An 18757-nucleotide genomic window follows, 5' to 3' on the forward strand; every position below is an offset into this window, starting at 1 on the left:
TAGATCGGCAGCTTCCTCGAAGGCGGTCAGATGCGATGCGATCAGATCGGGGCAACCAGCCATGGCTAGATCGGGGGCAAGTAGTAGACCGGAAGATTGCATCTAGAGCCAACTAAAAACAGATAAAAAGCTTACTGATGCACCCCACCGCCACCGTCCGCCGACGGGCAGCCTCCTTCGGCGGCGGCAGGGTGGACAGCGCTGCGGATCGAGGAACTCTGGAGGTGGCGGCGTGGGGGTCCTCCGGAGTCGCCCGTGAGGCGACCCGGGAGGTTAGAAAACTCTCTCTTATTTAGTCTCAATTTACCTTGTGTCATGGTACTTGGTGTTCTCTGTTGGCGAATGAAGTTATGAAGAGTATAGTTTGATTGACCGTACTGTATGTGAGAGTAAGGTTTCATATACTCCAGTTTTTGATATCGTTTTCAGATAGCTTGCGTTCTCTCCACCGGATACTTTTTTTCTCTGAATACTAGGCGTTTGCGAGTGAAACTCACGGTGCCAACTATTCACCGCCCGGCAAGGAAAGGAACGCCTGTAAAGGCTGCATGTAGGCCAATGATTCTGCGCTACAAAGCACGGACACACAACACACGCTAACACATCTTTTGCAGAGGCAGCATCACCGCAATAGCCATCATAATGATCCCCACAAGAGAAAAAAGATCCATCAAACTCCTCGATCGACGAACCCTTCTTCCACCACATCCCTTTCCACTCCAGGAAAGAATATCAGAATGTGATCAAGTAAGAAGATCGGTCTCCAGAACAGGTGCACACTGAAGAGCTGAAATAAGCTGATAGTACATAAGGGGTGGAAATATGCAGTAGATATAGAAGAACTGAAGGAATCCTTGTAGCATCTAAAATAGCAGCTTCTGCAATTTGGTGCCGCCCAGTTTTTACAACAACATTGCTGAAGAACAACAGTCAGTGAACAAGAGGCAAACATAAAGAGGAAATGAAAATCAGCAGACCTGGTTCCACACCAGCTGTTTCCTGGCAAATACAGTACACGCTAACTCTAGGTATTTAGGAGGCTCATCCCAGATGCTCGGTAATTACAGGTTCTGGCCTTCTGAGCAATGGTGTATTAGCTCCACACTAACTCTAGACACCGCTAGACAGTTAGGTCTCTTTGCTCTTGCCTTTTTTACTGGTCTTGGATGACTTCTTGTCTTTGCTCTTGCTGGAACCCAGGTTTACCCAGGTGTAGTCGCTGGGTATGGTGAAGGGGTCGGTGTTGTCCGCGACCTGCGACAGGTTCACTGGTTTTGCTCTGGAGTTCTTCGACGTCCACCTCAGATAGGAGCTCTTGTGGACGTCTGGCTTAGGCATGATGGAGCCTGGACCTGGGCTCGCCAATAGGCTGGGGCTCGACATCGGCGTGAAGAACTCCTCTGGCTCCACAAGGGGGACGAACTTGTTGAAAGTTATGACTACCCTGACAGTTGGAACAACAGGGATCGCAACCTGCATGAACAACAGATTCATGAGTTAGCTGAATTCACACATAACAACGAATCGCAACCAAAGCATGAGCAACAGAATCATCAGTTAGCAGAACTGAAAGACAACATCTTTACTCCATAGCTGCATGCATGCATCAGTAAAATCAGTAAGCAGAAACACGAATTATGGCTATGGACAGCGAGCCGATCCCATGCTTCCAACAATCACTCTTCAGAAAAAAGGATGATGCATAGTAGTCTTCAGAACATGATGATGAAGCAAAATGACATTTCACCAAGTGGTATGCTTGTACTTCAATGGCTATTAGTACTTTTTTGAACCATATTTGCCCTCCTTTTAAACCAGTTTGTACCCTTGGAAGATATTTATTAGACATCATTTACTATTCAACTCCCCAGCATTGATCAAATCTGGAAGTTGCCTCCTTCCTGGGCAATGCACCATCAGATGAGAATGTGAACTGAGTAAACTCACTTATAAATTGTTTCCCTACAAGCTGTTCCACATTTACATTAGTCCAGAGCTTTCACTACATGCTGGTGCCATTGCTGTTCTTCATGCTATAAACAGCTAGGTGTAGTCCCAATTATGGCAAGTAACGATGAATAGCAATAAACCCAGAAATTTACAGAGTTTTATTCATGCACATGTGGAGTAAATAGCAGATGATTCATCAATTACTTTGCTTGATTCAGATGACTTTTGGGTCAATGAAAGACAGCAGCTCGTTCACTTTGTAAAATTGCTAGAGACTAATTCTAAATTCTAGTAGTCAAATTTGCACAGCCAGTGAAACTGATGAGCTTGTTTCAGAATAAAGAGTACACGAACTTGCGTTGTCGCTAGGGCAGAGGAGCAGACTGAAAGTTACCTTGACAGGGAATGTCCCCGGTGGAAATTTGGTGGTGAGCAGCTCACGGAGGCGGCGAACGGCGCGCACCCGGGTCGCCAGGATGTCCAGCAACGGCAAGAACTCGTCGACGCTCAGAGGAAAATCCTCTGTGAGCCAGACAGTCGGCCGCAGCGTCTTCACCGTCTCCTCCTCCTTCCACTTGGTTCCCCCGGTGGCCGCGGGCCGGCCGAACATGCTGTCCTCGCCGCGGCCCACTGACGCGCAGGTCGGCAGCCGGCGCGGCACGTCCACGCTGTTCCTCCTCCTCTGCGGCGTCCCCATGTGCGAGGGCGGCCCTGCGACGCTGCGCCGGCCGGGCACGTAGCAGCTGCGCCGCGACGGGGGCGGGGGGATGTCCGCGACCAAGAAGTCGCCGTCCTCGTCGTCATCCCGGATCTCCAGCGGCAAGAACTCGTCGTCCTCATCTACTGCGAGCTCGAATGTGAAGTCCTTGCGGCCGGCGCTGGCAGCCTTGAGCGTGCGGAAGGAGAAGACGACGTTGTGGACGTCGAAGACCCGCGCCTTCCACTCCCCGACGTTCTCCATCTTCTCCTTGCGCAGCCACGTGGTCCTCGGCACGAGCCTCGCGGAGGTGATGTTGAGGCCCGGCCGGTAGGCGGCGGCGTCGGAGGTGGCCGCGTCCTCGTCGCCGGCGGCGGCGGCCGCCGCGAAGGCGTCGTGCACCTCGCGCTTGCCGCGGTGGAGCACGAGGAGCGAGCCGGGCGGGAGGAGGCGGCCGCCGGCGTCGGTCTCCTCGCCGAAGAAGAGGAAGGAGTGGTCGGCGCGGCGGATGCGGAGGCCGTCGAACCCGGCGAGCGTGGTGTCGGCGCGCAGGTTGGCGCCGCGCTTCCATATGCGGTAGGTGTCGGAGGGCGCGGCGCGCGAGAGCAGCGGCACGACGGAGCTCTCGAAGTGGAAGTCCACCTCGAGGTAGAAGTCCTGGACCCGGCGGAGCGCGGCGGAGAGCGCGGGCGCCCGGCGGCGGAGCTTGGCCCAGGCCGCCAGCCGGTGCGCGCGGAGGAGGAAGGCGGAGATTTCCTTGCAGCCGAGGCAGAGCGCCTCCTGGAGCGGCGTCCAGCCGGCGTGGTTCTGGAGCGTGGGGTCCGCGCCGGCGGCGGCGAGCGCGGACGCGAGGGAGGGGAGCCGGAGCCGCACGGCGAGGTGGAGCGCGGTGTCCCCGCCTGGCACGTCGCGGCGGTCGAGCGCCGCGGAGACGGATGCCGCGAGGCGGGCCTCGCGCGAGGCGTCCGCGGCGGAGAGGATGCGCGACGGGTGGGCGAGGGGAGGGAGGCCGGCGAGGATGGCGGACAGACCGGCGGCGTCCCGCATCGCGACGCAGTGATGCGCCGGGCTGTGCGCGTAGTCGGGGGGCCGGATCGGCGCCGACGACGTGCGCTTGGGCCGCGCCGCCGGGGACGGGGACGGGTCCTGGACTGACATTGCCTGGCTGCTCCTGCTCGGGGATAGGAGACCTTGGGATTGTAGCGTCTCGTTCCGCTGGTGCGTGGGGATGGAGTGGAGTGGGGAGTGGGGAGGTGAGGTTGGGACCGTTGGGGGAAACGGTGAACCGCTGGGGAAGAAACAAGACAAGCGAGAAAGGTGTCAAGGATGGGCTAAACATGGACCGGGCCGAGCCGGGTTCATAATGGACAACTACTGTACCGTCAATCAGTGTATCTGTCCTCATAAAATGTATACACTAAGAGCGTCTCTAATAGCATCCCAGCCGTTTGGGCTCCCAAGGCCGAAATCCGGCGTTATTTATCACCGGATGGATGTATTTTGTGGCCTGGGGAGGCCCATTTTTCCAGCCGCGAGCCCATGATCGTCTTCTGACGCGCACCCACCGCGTGCATAGCGACGGTGCAGTCACCGGGAAGGGCAATCGTCGGAGTGCCCTCGACGCATTGAACCGTCGCGAAGTGGTCTGGAGAGCCGAAACGACTCGTCGGGAACGGTCGAAGTGGCCTCGATGCGAGAACCGCCGTAATGGAGCATGAACTCCGCGGAAGAGCAACCGCCGCTCTCTTCGTCGAGAGACCTACATATACGGTTTCCGACGGCCGACGCCATTCATCCGTTCTCTCCTCACCATCCTCCGTCAACCATGAGCGATCTCTCTTGGCCATCGGACACCGACGAGCGAGGGAAGCCGCCTGGATGGCGCCATTGGTGGGATAAAGCTGCATCGTCCAGCAGCGACGATTCCCCCCCGCCGGCCAGCGAGGACGAATGGGATGACGACGAGGAGGAGGACGCATGGGATGGCGACGAGGAGGAGGACGAAGAGGCCAAGGAGCAGGCCGAGGAAGAGGAGGAGGAGCAGCAGGAGGAGGACGACGAAGAGGATGAGGACACTGACGAGGAGGAGGACTCAACTTCCTCCGACGAGGAGGTGACGAGCCGGAAGCGTCGCCGCCACGACGATGAGGCGGGGCCACGTAGGAAGAAGAAGTAGTTTAAGTTTGTTTTAAAGTTTTTATATGTAATTTTTATGTTTATTCGAATTATATTCGAAATATATATAATCTATCTATGTTGCACCACTTGAGAGTTCAAAGCTTTCGTTCGACGAGGGTATTGCCGTAGATCGGGAAGACGAGGGTATTGCCGTAGATCGGGAAGACGAGGGTATTGCCGTACAAACCCGTGCCATTGTCGCCGACAAGTTGGGGCCACGCGCGCTTTTGTTTCGTCCGGAGTCCCCGAAAGCTCCCCGGGGGGCCGGGGATGGCGTGGGATCGCCGGATGAATTTAGGCCCAAATCCGGACGAAAACGAGAAACCGGGGGCGCGACTGGGCCGATTTACGCCGTCCGGATGGAAAAAAGGCTCGCCGGGGGCCTCGTCGGGGGGACGAGTGGAGATGCTCTAACAAATACTACACTAAGCATCTCAAGAAAATATACTACACTAAAAGCGTTTCTAACAGGGGCTGTGCTACATCGAGGTCGACCTCGATTCCTGGTAAAACGAGTTCAGTCCGACCAGGTGGACTTTCCTTTTCTGGCCCACCGTGGGGACCACGCACTTTCCTTTTTGGCCCACCGTGGGCACCCCGCAGCATACGAGCATCTCCCACGTGAACGCCACTTTTTTTGGGGACCGCATCATAAAGCTACATCTACATCGGATACCATCTTCTTCTTACCTGCTACATGTGCGCTGGATCCCCGTCTTCTTCTTCAACACGCCAAGAACAAGGATGAACCAGGGAAGAACATTCACATCCAGATTCTTGAAAAAAAACCTCCTCTCCTCTCGTCCAGTTCCTCGCCACCGCTAATCGCTACATCGATTCAATCAGCTTGACGAAGAGATCTCGCTACATTGAGGGAGAGATCTGCTACATACTTGCTTGTTTCGGATCTGCTACATACATATAGGGAGATCTCGCTACATTGAGGGAGGGATCTCGCTACATCTGACGACTAGCAGGTCAAGGAAAATCACCTCCAGCCCCGCCCCCTGCTACATCGTCTATCCCTCTGCAAATTCAGTTGACTGGAGGTACTATCTTGACCAGATTCAGTTACATGCACCTTTCCCTTTGCTACATCTAGTGAAAAATATGGCAGCATCAAGTCTTTAGACACCTATAGCTGCCACTAATGTATGTTACATGCACTTAGTAGGTGACTTCTCTACTGCCTTCAGATAAAAGTAGTTGCCACTAATGTAACTATAGTTACATGCCCCAGGTTTCATGTGCCAGAAATAAATTACTGCTTCAGGAGGTACATGTGCCCCAGGTTTCATGTAACTATAGGACAAACAAAAAATAACAAGTTTAAAAAAAGAGCATAGAACGCAAAGATAGCATGTAGAACACAGGATATAACACAAAAAGATGGAACACAAAAAGTAGATAGCATGTAACTGGTAGAACACAACGGTAGGACAACCATGTAGAACACAAGAAAAAGCATGTAACTGGTAGAACAACTAGGTAGAACACAAAGCTAGGGCAGAGCTACAAAAGAACACTAGACTGCAGCTGGTATGTTACATGCTCATACTGGTTATCAGTTCATGCTGGTTTGCCATTAGTAAAAGTAGTACTGCATAATATGTGCCCATACTGGTTGCCATGTCAGTCACATGATCTTTCCTGGTATTTCCTTGGTTTTCTGCGGAAGATATTTACAACTTGCACCTGTAAAACACAGGGAAAAAAATAAAAAGGGAGAATGTTATTTAACTGAAGATGGTAAAAAACAGATGTAAATTTACTTTAAAAAATGTTGTGCAACCAAAAAATCTTAATGATTCATGTCATTGATTCCATGCAGATATTTGTTTTGAAGAAGAATGCCAAGGGCTCGCGGATTTGAATACTGGTTTGGTGGCATTGATCTCAATGCAACTCCTGAAGCTAGTACATCAACTGATCAACATGCTGGGCAGCCGCCAGAAGTCGGAGGCCATCGTGTCGATCCCCAAGGAGATGAAGCAGGTCCTTCAAACAATGATCAGCAAGCTGATTCGCGTGCACGGACTGGTGTTACACTTTCCAGTGAGGAAAGCGATGGTGAAGCTGAGGTTGAGTCAACGCCCGAAGGATATGTTCCAAAGGTTCCATTTGTTGGCATGATGTTTGACACACTTGAACTAGCTTTGCAGCACTACAACATATATGCTCACCACGTTGGTTTTTCAGTGAAGATAGAATCATCTAGGAGATGTGCTAAAGATGGTAAGCTAGATAAATTTGTTTATGTCTGCAACAAATCTGGGAAGCCTAGAGAAGAAGAAGCAGTCCCCGTTAAGCAGAGGAATCGTAAGCTAACTGTGCTGACAGACTGCAAAGCAAAGCTTCGAGTAAAACGTGATGGTGCAAGATGGAAAGTTACTCAGTTTGTTGAGGTGCATACACATGAGGTGATTGACAAGTTTGCGCTGAAGAAGTACTTGAGATCCCACAACAAGATCCCTGCAGAAGTGAAAACGTTCATTGACTTGTTGCATGAAGTCAACCTTACTTCAGGAAGAATCATGGAAATCATGGGGGAGCTATATGGGAGCAAGCGAATGTCCCATACAACAAGAAAACAGCTTAGTAACTACACCGCAAAACTAGGGAACTATGACAGGATTAAAGATATCCCGTGAGCTGCTAGAGTACTTTGAAGAAATCAAGAAAGATGATCCCGGATTTTTCTACAAGTTCAAGCTAGATGCGGAAAATAAAGTGGAGAACCTGTTCTGGGTGGATAGCAAAGCAAGAGATGTCTACCCCCTGTACAATGATTGTATTTCTTTTGATACAACATTCATGACAGACCAGTACAGCATGCCATGTGCTCCTTTCATTGGAATAAATAGATATGGTCAATCCATCCAGCTTGGTTGTGGTTTTGTGAGGAATGAATCTTCTGTAAATTTTGCGTGGTTGTTTGAGCGGTTTTTAGAGGCAATGGATGGACTACATCCATTGAACATCATTATCGATCAAGATGCAGCTATCGAATCTGCTATCCTCATTGTGTTTATTGGCATCATACACAGCTTACGCAGATGGCATATAATGCAAAAAGTACAGAAAAACTTGGTACTTTTGTTGCTCAGAGAGAAGATTTGCGTTTAGAGTTCAATGATGTGATTGACTACAGCATGACACCGGAAGAGTTTGAACAGCGGTGGGCAACTATGGTGGAAACGCATGGGGTTGCAGATAACACACATTTTCTTGACCTCTATGATTTGCGTGAGTGTTTTGTGCCAGCATAGTTCCGCCACCGGTTTTTCCCATTCCTTCAAACTACATCTAGAAGTGAAGGGTTTAATGCTGTTCTTAAGAAGTATGTTCATCCACATGATAGCCTTGTTCATTTCTTCAAGCAGTACATGAAACTGCAGGAAAGAATTGTCTGTAATCGAAGATGCTCATGAGTTTGATGGTGATGAGAAGACAGTTAGGCTTTGGGGGGACTTTCCTATGGAGAAGCAGATCCTTCAGACATACACCATGCCCATCTACAACCGCTTTCAGCTTGAGCTTCGCAAGATTACATCCTACAATATTCGTGACATTGGTGTTACTGAACAAGGGAGCATTCATGAGGTTTTCCCCATACAAGGATCCGTGCGCGGGTATGGTAGGAGGAGTTATCGTGTCGATGTTGATGTAGCTAATGGAATCTACAATTGTGAATGTTGCAAAATTAACAGGGATGGTATCCTGTGCTGCCATGCAATGAAAGTTATGTCACATGTAGGGATGGTTACAAAATACCGAGAGCACTACATCCTACCCAGGTGGTGTCTACCCCCTCCCGACATATTTGCACCGCGGGATGAGAGACAAGAAAAACCTGTTGGCCAGAAACTATCTAGAAAATATATGAGATTGCTTAGATATGGTAACCTGTGCAGTGATTTTGCTAAGCTTGCTGTTGGTTTAGCGGCCTCGCAGAAAACTAATGAAATAGCTGAACGGCACATGAGAGCAATGGAGAAAGACATGGCAGATTTGAAAAAGGCTAATGCTCGATGCACTCAAAAAAGGAAGAGCGCCAAGCATCCAAGTGAACCCCAACCCCGCTAATGATTCACAAGAAAGTGTACCTATGGAAGAAGATGTCTGCTACTCGTGGAGAATCGGAAGCTAGTAACCCACCAATGTCGGCGACAAAAGGGCGCCCGTGTTCAAAAAGAAAGAAAGGTGGTCTACGATTCACGTAAACCAAAACAAGGTCTTTGTGGTGTGCGCAAGCAACCAGGTCACGATGCTCGTACGTGTGAGGTGCGACTAGCAAACCTAGAGAAGTACAGTTTGTTGGGCCTTTTTCATTGATTTGAAAAAAAGAAGAAACATGTATAAGAAGTGAAGGACATTGTGTTTGATTTAAAAAACATGTGTTACATTACAGGCCTCATGTTACCTTGTCGAACAAATTTGTACGAGACCTTTTTGCGAATATTTAAATGATTTTTGAGACAGTATGTTTTCTGATGCGGAAAAATGTATCTTATGATTGTCAACTTATACTTTATTGCATTTGCTGAATTCTTTTCGATAGAGTAAAAATAAAGTAACTATGCAAAGTCAGTATTGATACATAGGTAACAGTAAAAAAGGAAAAAAAGAGCATGGTTAGAGATATGAATTACTACTTGACCACATTTTCTAGACAAATAACTGCCAATGGGATCCTGCTTGGGCATGCTTCAAGATTCTTCAGTGTGAAAAAACCACAGTCATACCTGGGAGATGAAAAATATAATGTGTTCAGTCAGACTATTAGAAACAACATAAATGAAAAACCTACAGTTAAATGAAGTTACATTGTTCCAAAAAAATATAAAAAATGCGTTATACGTTTGAATTGAAAAGTATTATGAAGCTTACCCATTGTTTTGGCGCGGGCTATCAATTATCTCTATAGGCCAGTCCATGATCTTTATCTTTGAGTTGGAATACTGTCTGGTCCAGTTAGTCTTTATGCCAACAATTAGCAAGTGGCAAGCGTGCATGTTTACTGGCTCGGAATTGTTTTCTAGTGAATCATATATCTCGAACCTCTGAGCTTTGATGTTCAGGTTAACAAGCCAGTAATGGCCTGATGCATCCTTTGGTGTTCCAGGAAAAGCTTGAAGTGTAGGGAAACAAACCTGTAATGTAACAAAAATAGATGTGGGATTGTGATGAGGAATCATAAAAGATAAAAAACATTCTAGTAATAAAAAGGTTTGATCAGGAAAATGATTAGTAATAAAAAAATCAGGTTAGTACTTACAATGTCTTTGTGATCCAATCTGTTTGATGGACTGTTTTCGAAACATCGTGTTACTTCCTTGAGGTTATCACGTCCCTCAATTAGCTACGACTGTTCGAACAGATAAAAAGTAAAACCAATTACTATTGAGAAAAAGAGAAAGAATAATTAGTTGCACATGTGTTCCACTAATTTCAAGTTCTATCTGATTATCCAAAAAAAAGAGAAAGAGAACAAATTGGACATAACTTACAGCTATACGCAGAGGCATAATGACCTTTTTTGGGTTTTGATTTTCCCTTTTGATGATGTTGATTCCAATTTCTGCAACAGTGTTGTACAACTTGTTCCTTGGCCTAACAGATTCAGCAAGGTCACCAAGACTAACATATATGTCAACCAGGTCTATAACTATTTCCTTGTTGAAAGGGTCCCTTGGTGCATGTTTCCATCCATGCTGGCAGACCATGCTATACACCTCGTCAACGTGACTTGTTGACATAAAATGTTCTACTAGTTTGTGAGTTGACAAAAGGCGATTTCGCATACTGTCCTGGCTTGGAAATCCTCTTTTCATACTCATGAGGCACTGCTGTAATGCTAGATGCTGGTTGTTTCGACTTTAGATTCATGCGATCTTGAGCTACCTCTTCCTTCCTAGCTTCAGTTCCATCAAGATTGTTTTGTTCGTTTTCAGTTCCTTCGCCTAGGTCATTGACATCTGGAGGAGTGTCGAGATCAAATAGTGGAGGATCTGCAGCCCGTCTGATTGCTTCTTCCCTTTTTTCGATTCAGAGCTTTCGAAGTCAAGCTTTCTATTCATAGGATCATGTGCGGCGGATTGGGGCACATCCGTCGTCGTTGTCCTTGGTACTGAATTTTCCTCCTCTCGATTTGATAGCTGCAGCAACTTGTGACCTAGTCTCGCTCGCGCGAATTGCTACCGCTTGGGCTGCCTCCCGATACGGTTGCATTTTTCCTTGGTGTTGTGCCTATTCCATCCTTCATAGGATCTGTTTTTGAGCTCTTGATGCACAGCTAGACCTAGTTCGGTACCTGCCTGGTGATGTTACATTGGTTTCCTCAACTTTGGTTCTCTTGTCTTTTTTGTCAACAAACCTTACATCTTTCCTTTTCTTTGGTATAATTTTAGGCTCCATTTGAGCAAGAATTTGTTTGCACTCAGGCCTCAGAGTAGCATCATGCACGAGTTTCAGCCCATCCATTGAAGGTTCCATTTGTGGTATGTTCTTCATTAACTGAAACCTATCTAGAATAGGTGTGCCGATATCAACGAACTCAGGTTCTTCGAACAAAGGAAATTCAGGCTGTTTGTGTATCTTGGTGCCAACATACTTCAAGAACTCCTTCCTCCTATTTTCTTCTAGTTTGGATTCTGATTCTTCACTGCAAGTGATGTCATCTGCTAACTTGTTTGGTGTCTGTACCACATGTTCCTTCTGTGATGAAGTCATGTTTGCGTTGCGATCGATGGCAGCAAAATTGATGCATCTAGTTTCTGGTTTAACTTCTTCTTCATTGATTTCATGTTGGTCAACATCATCCTCTGCTCTGTTACATCTTTTCCTCTTCAGATCCCTCATCAAAGCCACTATGTGTTCAGTTTACGCACTGTCAATGTGAGTAAACTTGAGGGTGTTGGTTGTGACATTATCAGTATCTGCCAATGTAACCTCTGCATCTTCAAGAACTTTATTTCCTTTGCCACCAATGAGTGGAATAACATTTCCACATTCCTGCTCCACTCATCGTAACTTCAGCTTGTTCTTCAAGTTTTCCATGATCACTGAGCTGATTATCGAATGTGGCAGCACTTTTTGCAGTGGGAAGAGCATGTTTCGTGGTGTGCTGGTCCTCTATGGGCAACACTGCATTCTTTTGTGCTGATATTTCTGAGTCAACTATAACTACATGCTCCTCATCCTTTTGAAGATTCTTCGCTTCATCTTCTTTTTCCATACTCGCATGTTCACTGACAAGCTTTTTGGTTTTGGCATCAGAGCTTGCGGGAGCAGGATCAGACTCTTTCTTCTCTGACTCTCAAATTGCTATGACTGCGCCAATTGAAGGATGTTGGGTGGCATGCGTGTTACCATCCAACTTTTATTCTCCTTGTACATTCTCTTTACTGGTAGTATTGCTTGGTCCTGCTTTAGTTACATCTGCCGTTGTTATTTTACTTGAATCCTTGGTTTCCACTTGAGAATGAATCGTACCAACATCCTCATGTTTAGGACCTTGCAACTATGTGTCTTTGTGTACCTTTGGTTTCCTTGGAGGAGCTCTCTTGCTTTTTTTTGGACTGGGTAATCTTGATTTCTCTGGCATAGAATTGTGGTTCCTTGATGTCGTTGGGTCACTTCGGCTCGTGGCTAGGTTCCTGACTAGCATCTGCAAGGAAGCTTCAAAACCATGGCACGCATACTCAACTGCTTCAGTAAATCTCCTTTTGTCCTACAAAGAAGATAATTGGAAAGAAATGAGATGTACTGTAGAAGAAGAAATTTAAAATTGTTGTTCATAGAAAATGGTGTTTTATATAAATTTTTCAAAAAGGATGTAATGATAGTGGTCAGCATTTAAATGTGCAAGTATATAAAAAAACGATTGCACGACTTACTTCCTGTGTAACGTTTTGTGGAGCATTCTTTTCGATGAACTTGGTTATTTTGCGAGGGTCTGAGAATAGAATGCTTTGTGACATCTGAACATATTCATCTTCTTCTGGTTGCCCATTGTCATTAGCAGTATTGTTGTTTTCATACCCTCGTGCCGGTGCATCGGATGGGCCACTTGTTATGCCTTTTGCAACTTCGTACTCCGACATGCAACCATCATTACCACAGACTTTCATTCATCTCTAGATCGGATGCAACATTCACATTTTCATTATCACTTCCATCTGTTATTGTCCTGTCATCCGATGCATCTTGTACTTCTGAGAATTCTTGCTTTAGCTGCAATCATATCGAGCAAAAACATAAGGAATATAATAAGGTTGTTTCTTAAAAAGACATGAGTGTGAAATGCAATGTAACATGTCAGAGTAATGGAGTTTATGAAAAAACAAACACCAAAAGCACCTCAATGAAGAGGGAAAAACTCACCGGTAATGCACCGAATGAGCCATTTTCTTTAGTGTCTTGCTTTATAGCTTTTCTAACCATTTCATTTGTCCATACTGACACTCTAGTACCTTCAGGGTTTACATCCAAATCTCGCAACTGTAATGAGTCAAGATATTTTACCTGTCATAAAAAAAGAGAAGAAAAAGAAGACCATGGATGTAAGTAAAAGTGTTTCCTTTGTAGAATCATGTTGAGAAGAGACGATGCATGGGTAAAAGTTAGATTTCAAAAACATATGAATAAAATTGGAGAAGGAAGAGGTACCATGAGGTACAGCATGCATGGACTGACTTGTTCCTTGTCTGCATCTACACTCAATGATTTACAAAGGATCATTATAACAAACTTGCACATGTTGAGCCGTTTTGCTTCTTTAATATTTATCAATGAAGGATATACTCTAGGGCTGACGCGGATTCCAGTTGTTGGAGCCAGAACAGAGCACATTGCAAAAGTTATGAAAAGCCTCAGAAATTTGCTGTTAGCAGGTCTCATTGCAGTAAGCTTTGTTTCTAATGAGGTAAGGGTCGGCTGTTTCCTCCCAGTAAGCGATAGTTGCTCCTTCATGAAAGCAGTTGCCTCTCGATCTCGAGCAAAAATGACATCAATATCTCCAAATGGAACACCAATAACTTGTTGAACAGACTCTTCTGTCACAGGTATTGCGCCACGTCCCGGGACACTAATGTGCAAGACACTCGGATCAAAGCTTTCCATTAGAAACCGGCACGGATCAGGATGCAACTTAGAACACTTAATATCCAGGAGACCGCCATAGTCATTGTTCCTTATCAACAGCCTGTTGTTCCTCTGTAATGTTTCGGTATATCCTGACCATCCTCATAGGTGAAGCTCTCTGAAACAATTTCTTACTTTTTGTCTACATAACAAAGCAAAAAAGTAGTTGAAAAAAATCAGAGGATGTATTTTTCACTATGACAGTTACAGAAATACAAATGAAAAAGAGCAAAAAAGGCAGTAGACTAGGATGTTATAAAGAGACTAACCATATTATCTTGGTGCTGTTCATTACCAGCCCCTGGAGATTCTTGTTTCACAAATTGAATGGCTGGTCTAGCTTCAGGCACATTTTCCTCTTGCTTGATTAGGAATTGGACTGGTGACATCGAACGCTTCAGTGTAAGCTTATGGCGCATCTGGTTGTACTTTGAATATCTTCTGACAGACTTGTTTTTCTTGTTACTACTAGATCTTGTCATTGTACTCGTAACAAAAAATCTGCATAAAAAAAGAAGTTACAATTTATTAGAAAAATGTAACTCGCATAAGACATTTCCCGTAAAAGTGAACCCTTAAAAATTCAGAGTAATAGAAATTGAGATGGAATACATTACAGAAAAAGAGTTATAGACTCTCTCTAAAAAGAAACGAACAATCCACACATATATAAAAAAATACAGACCATAAATGTCGTTCATAGGAACTAATAGAAAATGAGAATGAAGGTTCGACATAATAAAAAGTACTTATTACATTTCCATGTTCAGAAGTACATTGCAAGCATAGGTAAAAAACACAATGGGGAATATGACAAACAAGATTTGGGAACATCCTCCCAAAAATCTAGTTATGAAATTCCAAAAAAACAAAACAATCACTTCGAAGCCTCTCCCCCCCGGTGCAGCCTGATGGTATTTCCTCCCCTAGATGCACTAGACAACACGTTCCCATGCATCATCAATTGAAGCCCTGAAATATATTGGCATGAAAGACGCGTCAAGGGCAGCAATCCTTTTGTTGACATATGCTACTCGATAGAACTTGATCATCATGTGTCCACCCACGTAGAAGTGATGGATAGATGTGTAATGAGCTTCAAATGTGGTCCTGTACTTCATGTACATTGTTCCATCTTGGTCAACAGCAAACTTGTGGTTTGGGAGGTTGGCAACTCGTATGGCATACAGGAAATCCCTACGGCGTCCTAAATACTTGATTTCCACTCTGAGCAGAGAATCTGAAGGGCCTTCTTGTCACCAAGGATGTCCATTGTGGTGGCGGACAACGTGGGGTAGTAATGCAAATCCATGTCTTCGATTGGAGTCCCAAACCCTCTAGGGTAGTGCATAATAGAATTGCCTTCATGGCATGCAAGGAAATGCTCAACAGTGCATGAGTAAACATCATCTTCATCATAAGGTAACATGCTGATGGTTTCGAGGTTGATGCATTTGATCAACGTGTCATTAAACTTGAAGGTGCCCCTTGTGTAATCTAGGTTTAGTGCATCAACTGGGTTTGTGCACCTAACAATCGCTTGAGCATGCCGTGTGTCTGTTTACGACATAATTGATAGGAGCAGAAGTCAAAGCTCCGACCGTGTGGAGTGCATGGAAAATTGCCTCGAGTGATGAAGAGAAACGGACACAAACCAAGAGGACACCAATTACCGGGCCGGACCGTGGACTAAGGTAATCCATAACTAAACGAGAAACCATGGGGTTCCTAGATTCTTCGTTGTTGTCCATAGTTATATTTTCTGTCTAAGAACATTAGTTAGTTTTACTGTGAAAACAAAAAACAACTAATCTGAATATACAGAAGGAAAAAAGGCTAGCTCAAATCTCTTATTGCATATAGCATATATGTAAGCTGCATGTTCCATTTTGTGTCCTACACATTATGATGTTACATTCACCAAAAAACTCAATCGTAGAACAAAAAGGATGGTAGAGAGTGGGAGCTATAAATTTTAAACAAGGTCGACGTGATGCTATAAACACTGCATGTAAGATGAGCAAATCTATAGTTACCTTACATGCCACTAAAAGTAGCCAGAAAAAAAATTTAAGTATAGATATCTCATGTAACATACTACGTCGAGGTCTGGAGGTAATATACTGACCAGATTCAGTTACATGCACCTAGCAAAAAAAGAAAAAATCCCTTTCCCCTTGCTACATCTAGCAAAATATGTTACAAGCTTGTTTTTCTTTTACTTACACAGCTACAGCTGCTGGTAATGAACACAAACATATCATGTTCAGTTACATGCCCCAGGTATAGCTATCATGTGACATGCAGTAATGCAGATACTATATCATGGTTTGTGTGACCTAGTTACATGGTTTGTGGACCATGTGCTACATGCTTTGTGACATCTGAACAACTGATAACCATTAATTTTTGCAGGGACTAAACTAGACTTAGCATTTGATTTTGCAGATGCACAATACAAAAAATGAAAAACAGGGGACACTGTTACATTTTCATTCCCACATACATAGCACACTGCATGCAAAACCATGGGTGCATGTAACCACTAGATAGGAAGAGCATACCATTAGAATGTAACACTGTATAAAACAAACATAAGCTATGAGCATAGTGATGAGCATGTACTCGTAAACCGCAGATATGTGCAAATCCGACTAGGGGCACATGCAACATCAACATAAACAGCTCGGATAGACACCTGTTTGCATAAAAAAAAGGATCCACAAACATCAGCTATGAGCTTGACCATGTATATGTTGCTACAACTAAAATCAGCAAGCTATGGAGGGGAGATCCTCGAAAAATAACTTAGATCTGTGAATGCTTCAATAGATTCTAACATATGCTCAACGAAAATCGACATCACTTACCAGGAACAGGTCGGGCGCAAAAGTAGATGTAGCAGCAAACAGAGAAAAAGCCGAAAAATCCCTGAATCCCTGGCAGAACATGCGAAAGTTGTAACCACAGAGAGCAAAAATAGATGCGGTGCTGCAGTCGAGGGAGGAGAGCGCGCAAAGCAGACCTCACCGTCGACGAGCGATGCAGGGATGTGACCAGCGCGCGACGAAGCAAACCTTCCCCCCGCCGAGCGGACGAAAATGGAGCTCCGACGACGAATCAGCCGCCACCCGACATGGTGTACACCCGCCGCGGCCAGGATCTTCTACTCTACAGCGAGAATCGCGGGGGAGCGGCGGCGATTTTGCGAAGCTCCGAGAGAGATTTGGGCGAAGGGCGAAATGGATGACGACGACCGCACGAGTCCCGAAATTTGAACCGCCTGGGAAATTACTACACGCACCAAAAAGCGGTCGGACGTTACGACCAGGTGGTGGCCCCGCGCGGGACGACGCGCGATCATCCGATCTGATCCAACGGCGTGGACGCGCGACCTCGGCGTACGACCAAAAGGAAGTCGACTATGAGATAGAATTTGCGTTCTAACAGAGCTCGTAAACACGCATCGAAATCGTGTTTACGGGTCAGAAAGTTGCTGGCGCAAAACACAGCCCGTAAACCAAAATTCGGCAACACCATCCGAACCTGTAAAAGTAGGGTTTTCATAGAATTCATAAGCAACATGGTATAAACGTAAACATACAACAATCGATCATAATTAATCAAATAATAGGTTTCAGAACACAATAATCACCCAAATTATTACAACAGATAAACAAATGTCTCAACCAAACTATAACAGTTTTCAAATAATAAAACAAATGAACAAATTTCCCAACAACGATACATGATACGTCTCCGACGTATCGATAATTTCTTATGTTCTATGCCATATTATTGATGATACCTACATGTTTTATGCACACTTTATGTCATATTCGTGCATTTTCTGGAACTAACCTATTAACAAGATGCCGAAGAGCCAGTTGCTGTTTTCTGCTGTTTTTGGTTTCATAAATCCTAGTAACGAAATATTCTCGGAATTGGACGAAATCAAGACCCAGGGTCCTATTTTGCCACGAACCTTCCAGAAGACCGAAAGGGATACGAAGTGGGGCGACGAGGCGCCGCCACCATAGGGTCGCGCGGCCAGAGGGGGGCCCGCGCCGCCCTATGGTGTGGGCCCCTCGTCGGCCCTCCGACTCGCCCTTCCGCCTACTTAAAGCCTCCGTCGCGAAACCCCCGATGCGAAAAACCACGATACGGAAAACCTTCCGCGAGACGCCGCCGCCAATCCCATCTCGGGGATTCTGGAGATCTCCTCCGGCACCCCGCCGGAGAGGGGATTCATCTCCCGGAGGACTCTACACCGCCATGGTCGCTCTCCGGAGTGATGAGTGAGTAGTTCACCCCCGGACTATGGGTCCATAGCAGTAGCTAGATGGTTGTCTTCTCCTCATTGTGCTTCATTGTTGGATCTTGTGAGCTGCCTAACATGATCAAGATCATCTATCCGTAATACTCTATGTTGTGTTTGTCGGGATCCGATGGATAGAGAATACCATGTTATGTTAATTATCAAGTTATTACATATGTGTTGTTTATGATCTTGCATGCTCTCCGTTATTAGTAGAGGCTCGGCCAAGTTTTTGCTCTTAACTCCAAGAGGGAGTATTTATGCTCGATAGTGGACTCATGCCCGCATTGACACCCGGGACAAGTGATGGAAAGTTCTAAGGTTGTGTTGTGCTGTTGCCACTAGGGATAAAACATTGGCGCTATGTCTAAGGATGTAGTTGTTGATTACATTACGCACCATACTTAATGCAATTGTCTGTTGCTTTGCAACTTAATACTGGAGGGGGTTGGGACGATAACCTGAAGGTG

At 45.8% G+C, this 18757-nt stretch overlaps 1 protein-coding gene across 1 annotated transcript; it reads right to left on the reverse strand.

Annotated features, from left to right (window-relative positions):
• Nucleotides 1–828: 828 nt before the first annotated feature.
• Nucleotides 829–3805, reverse strand: LOC124677265 (ankyrin repeat domain-containing protein 13C-like). Its single transcript, XM_047213270.1, has 2 exons — nt 2345–3805; nt 829–1473 (listed from the first exon to the last, which is right to left on the reverse strand). The coding sequence occupies exons 1-2, from the start codon at nt 3803–3805 to the stop codon at nt 1129–1131; spliced, it is 1806 nt and encodes a 601-aa protein (XP_047069226.1). The 3' UTR covers nt 829–1128.
• Between the last annotated feature and the right edge of the window lie 14952 nt (nt 3806–18757).

The sequence above is a fragment of the Lolium rigidum genome, chromosome 7 (genome assembly GCF_022539505.1).
Source record: "Lolium rigidum isolate FL_2022 chromosome 7, APGP_CSIRO_Lrig_0.1, whole genome shotgun sequence".
In the NCBI taxonomy this organism is placed as follows: Eukaryota; Viridiplantae; Streptophyta; class Magnoliopsida; order Poales; family Poaceae; genus Lolium; species Lolium rigidum.

Excerpts from the sequence above, each read along its gene's own strand:
- LOC124677265 (XM_047213270.1), bottom strand. The coding sequence starts at position 3,805 with ATGTCAGTCCAGGACCCGTCCCCGTCCCCGGCGGCGCGGCCCAAGCGC. Across the intron at positions 1,474-2,344 it reads CGGGGACATTCCCTGTCAAG|GTTGCGATCCCTGTTGTTCC; the intron begins GTAACTTTCAGT and ends TTGTTCATGCAG.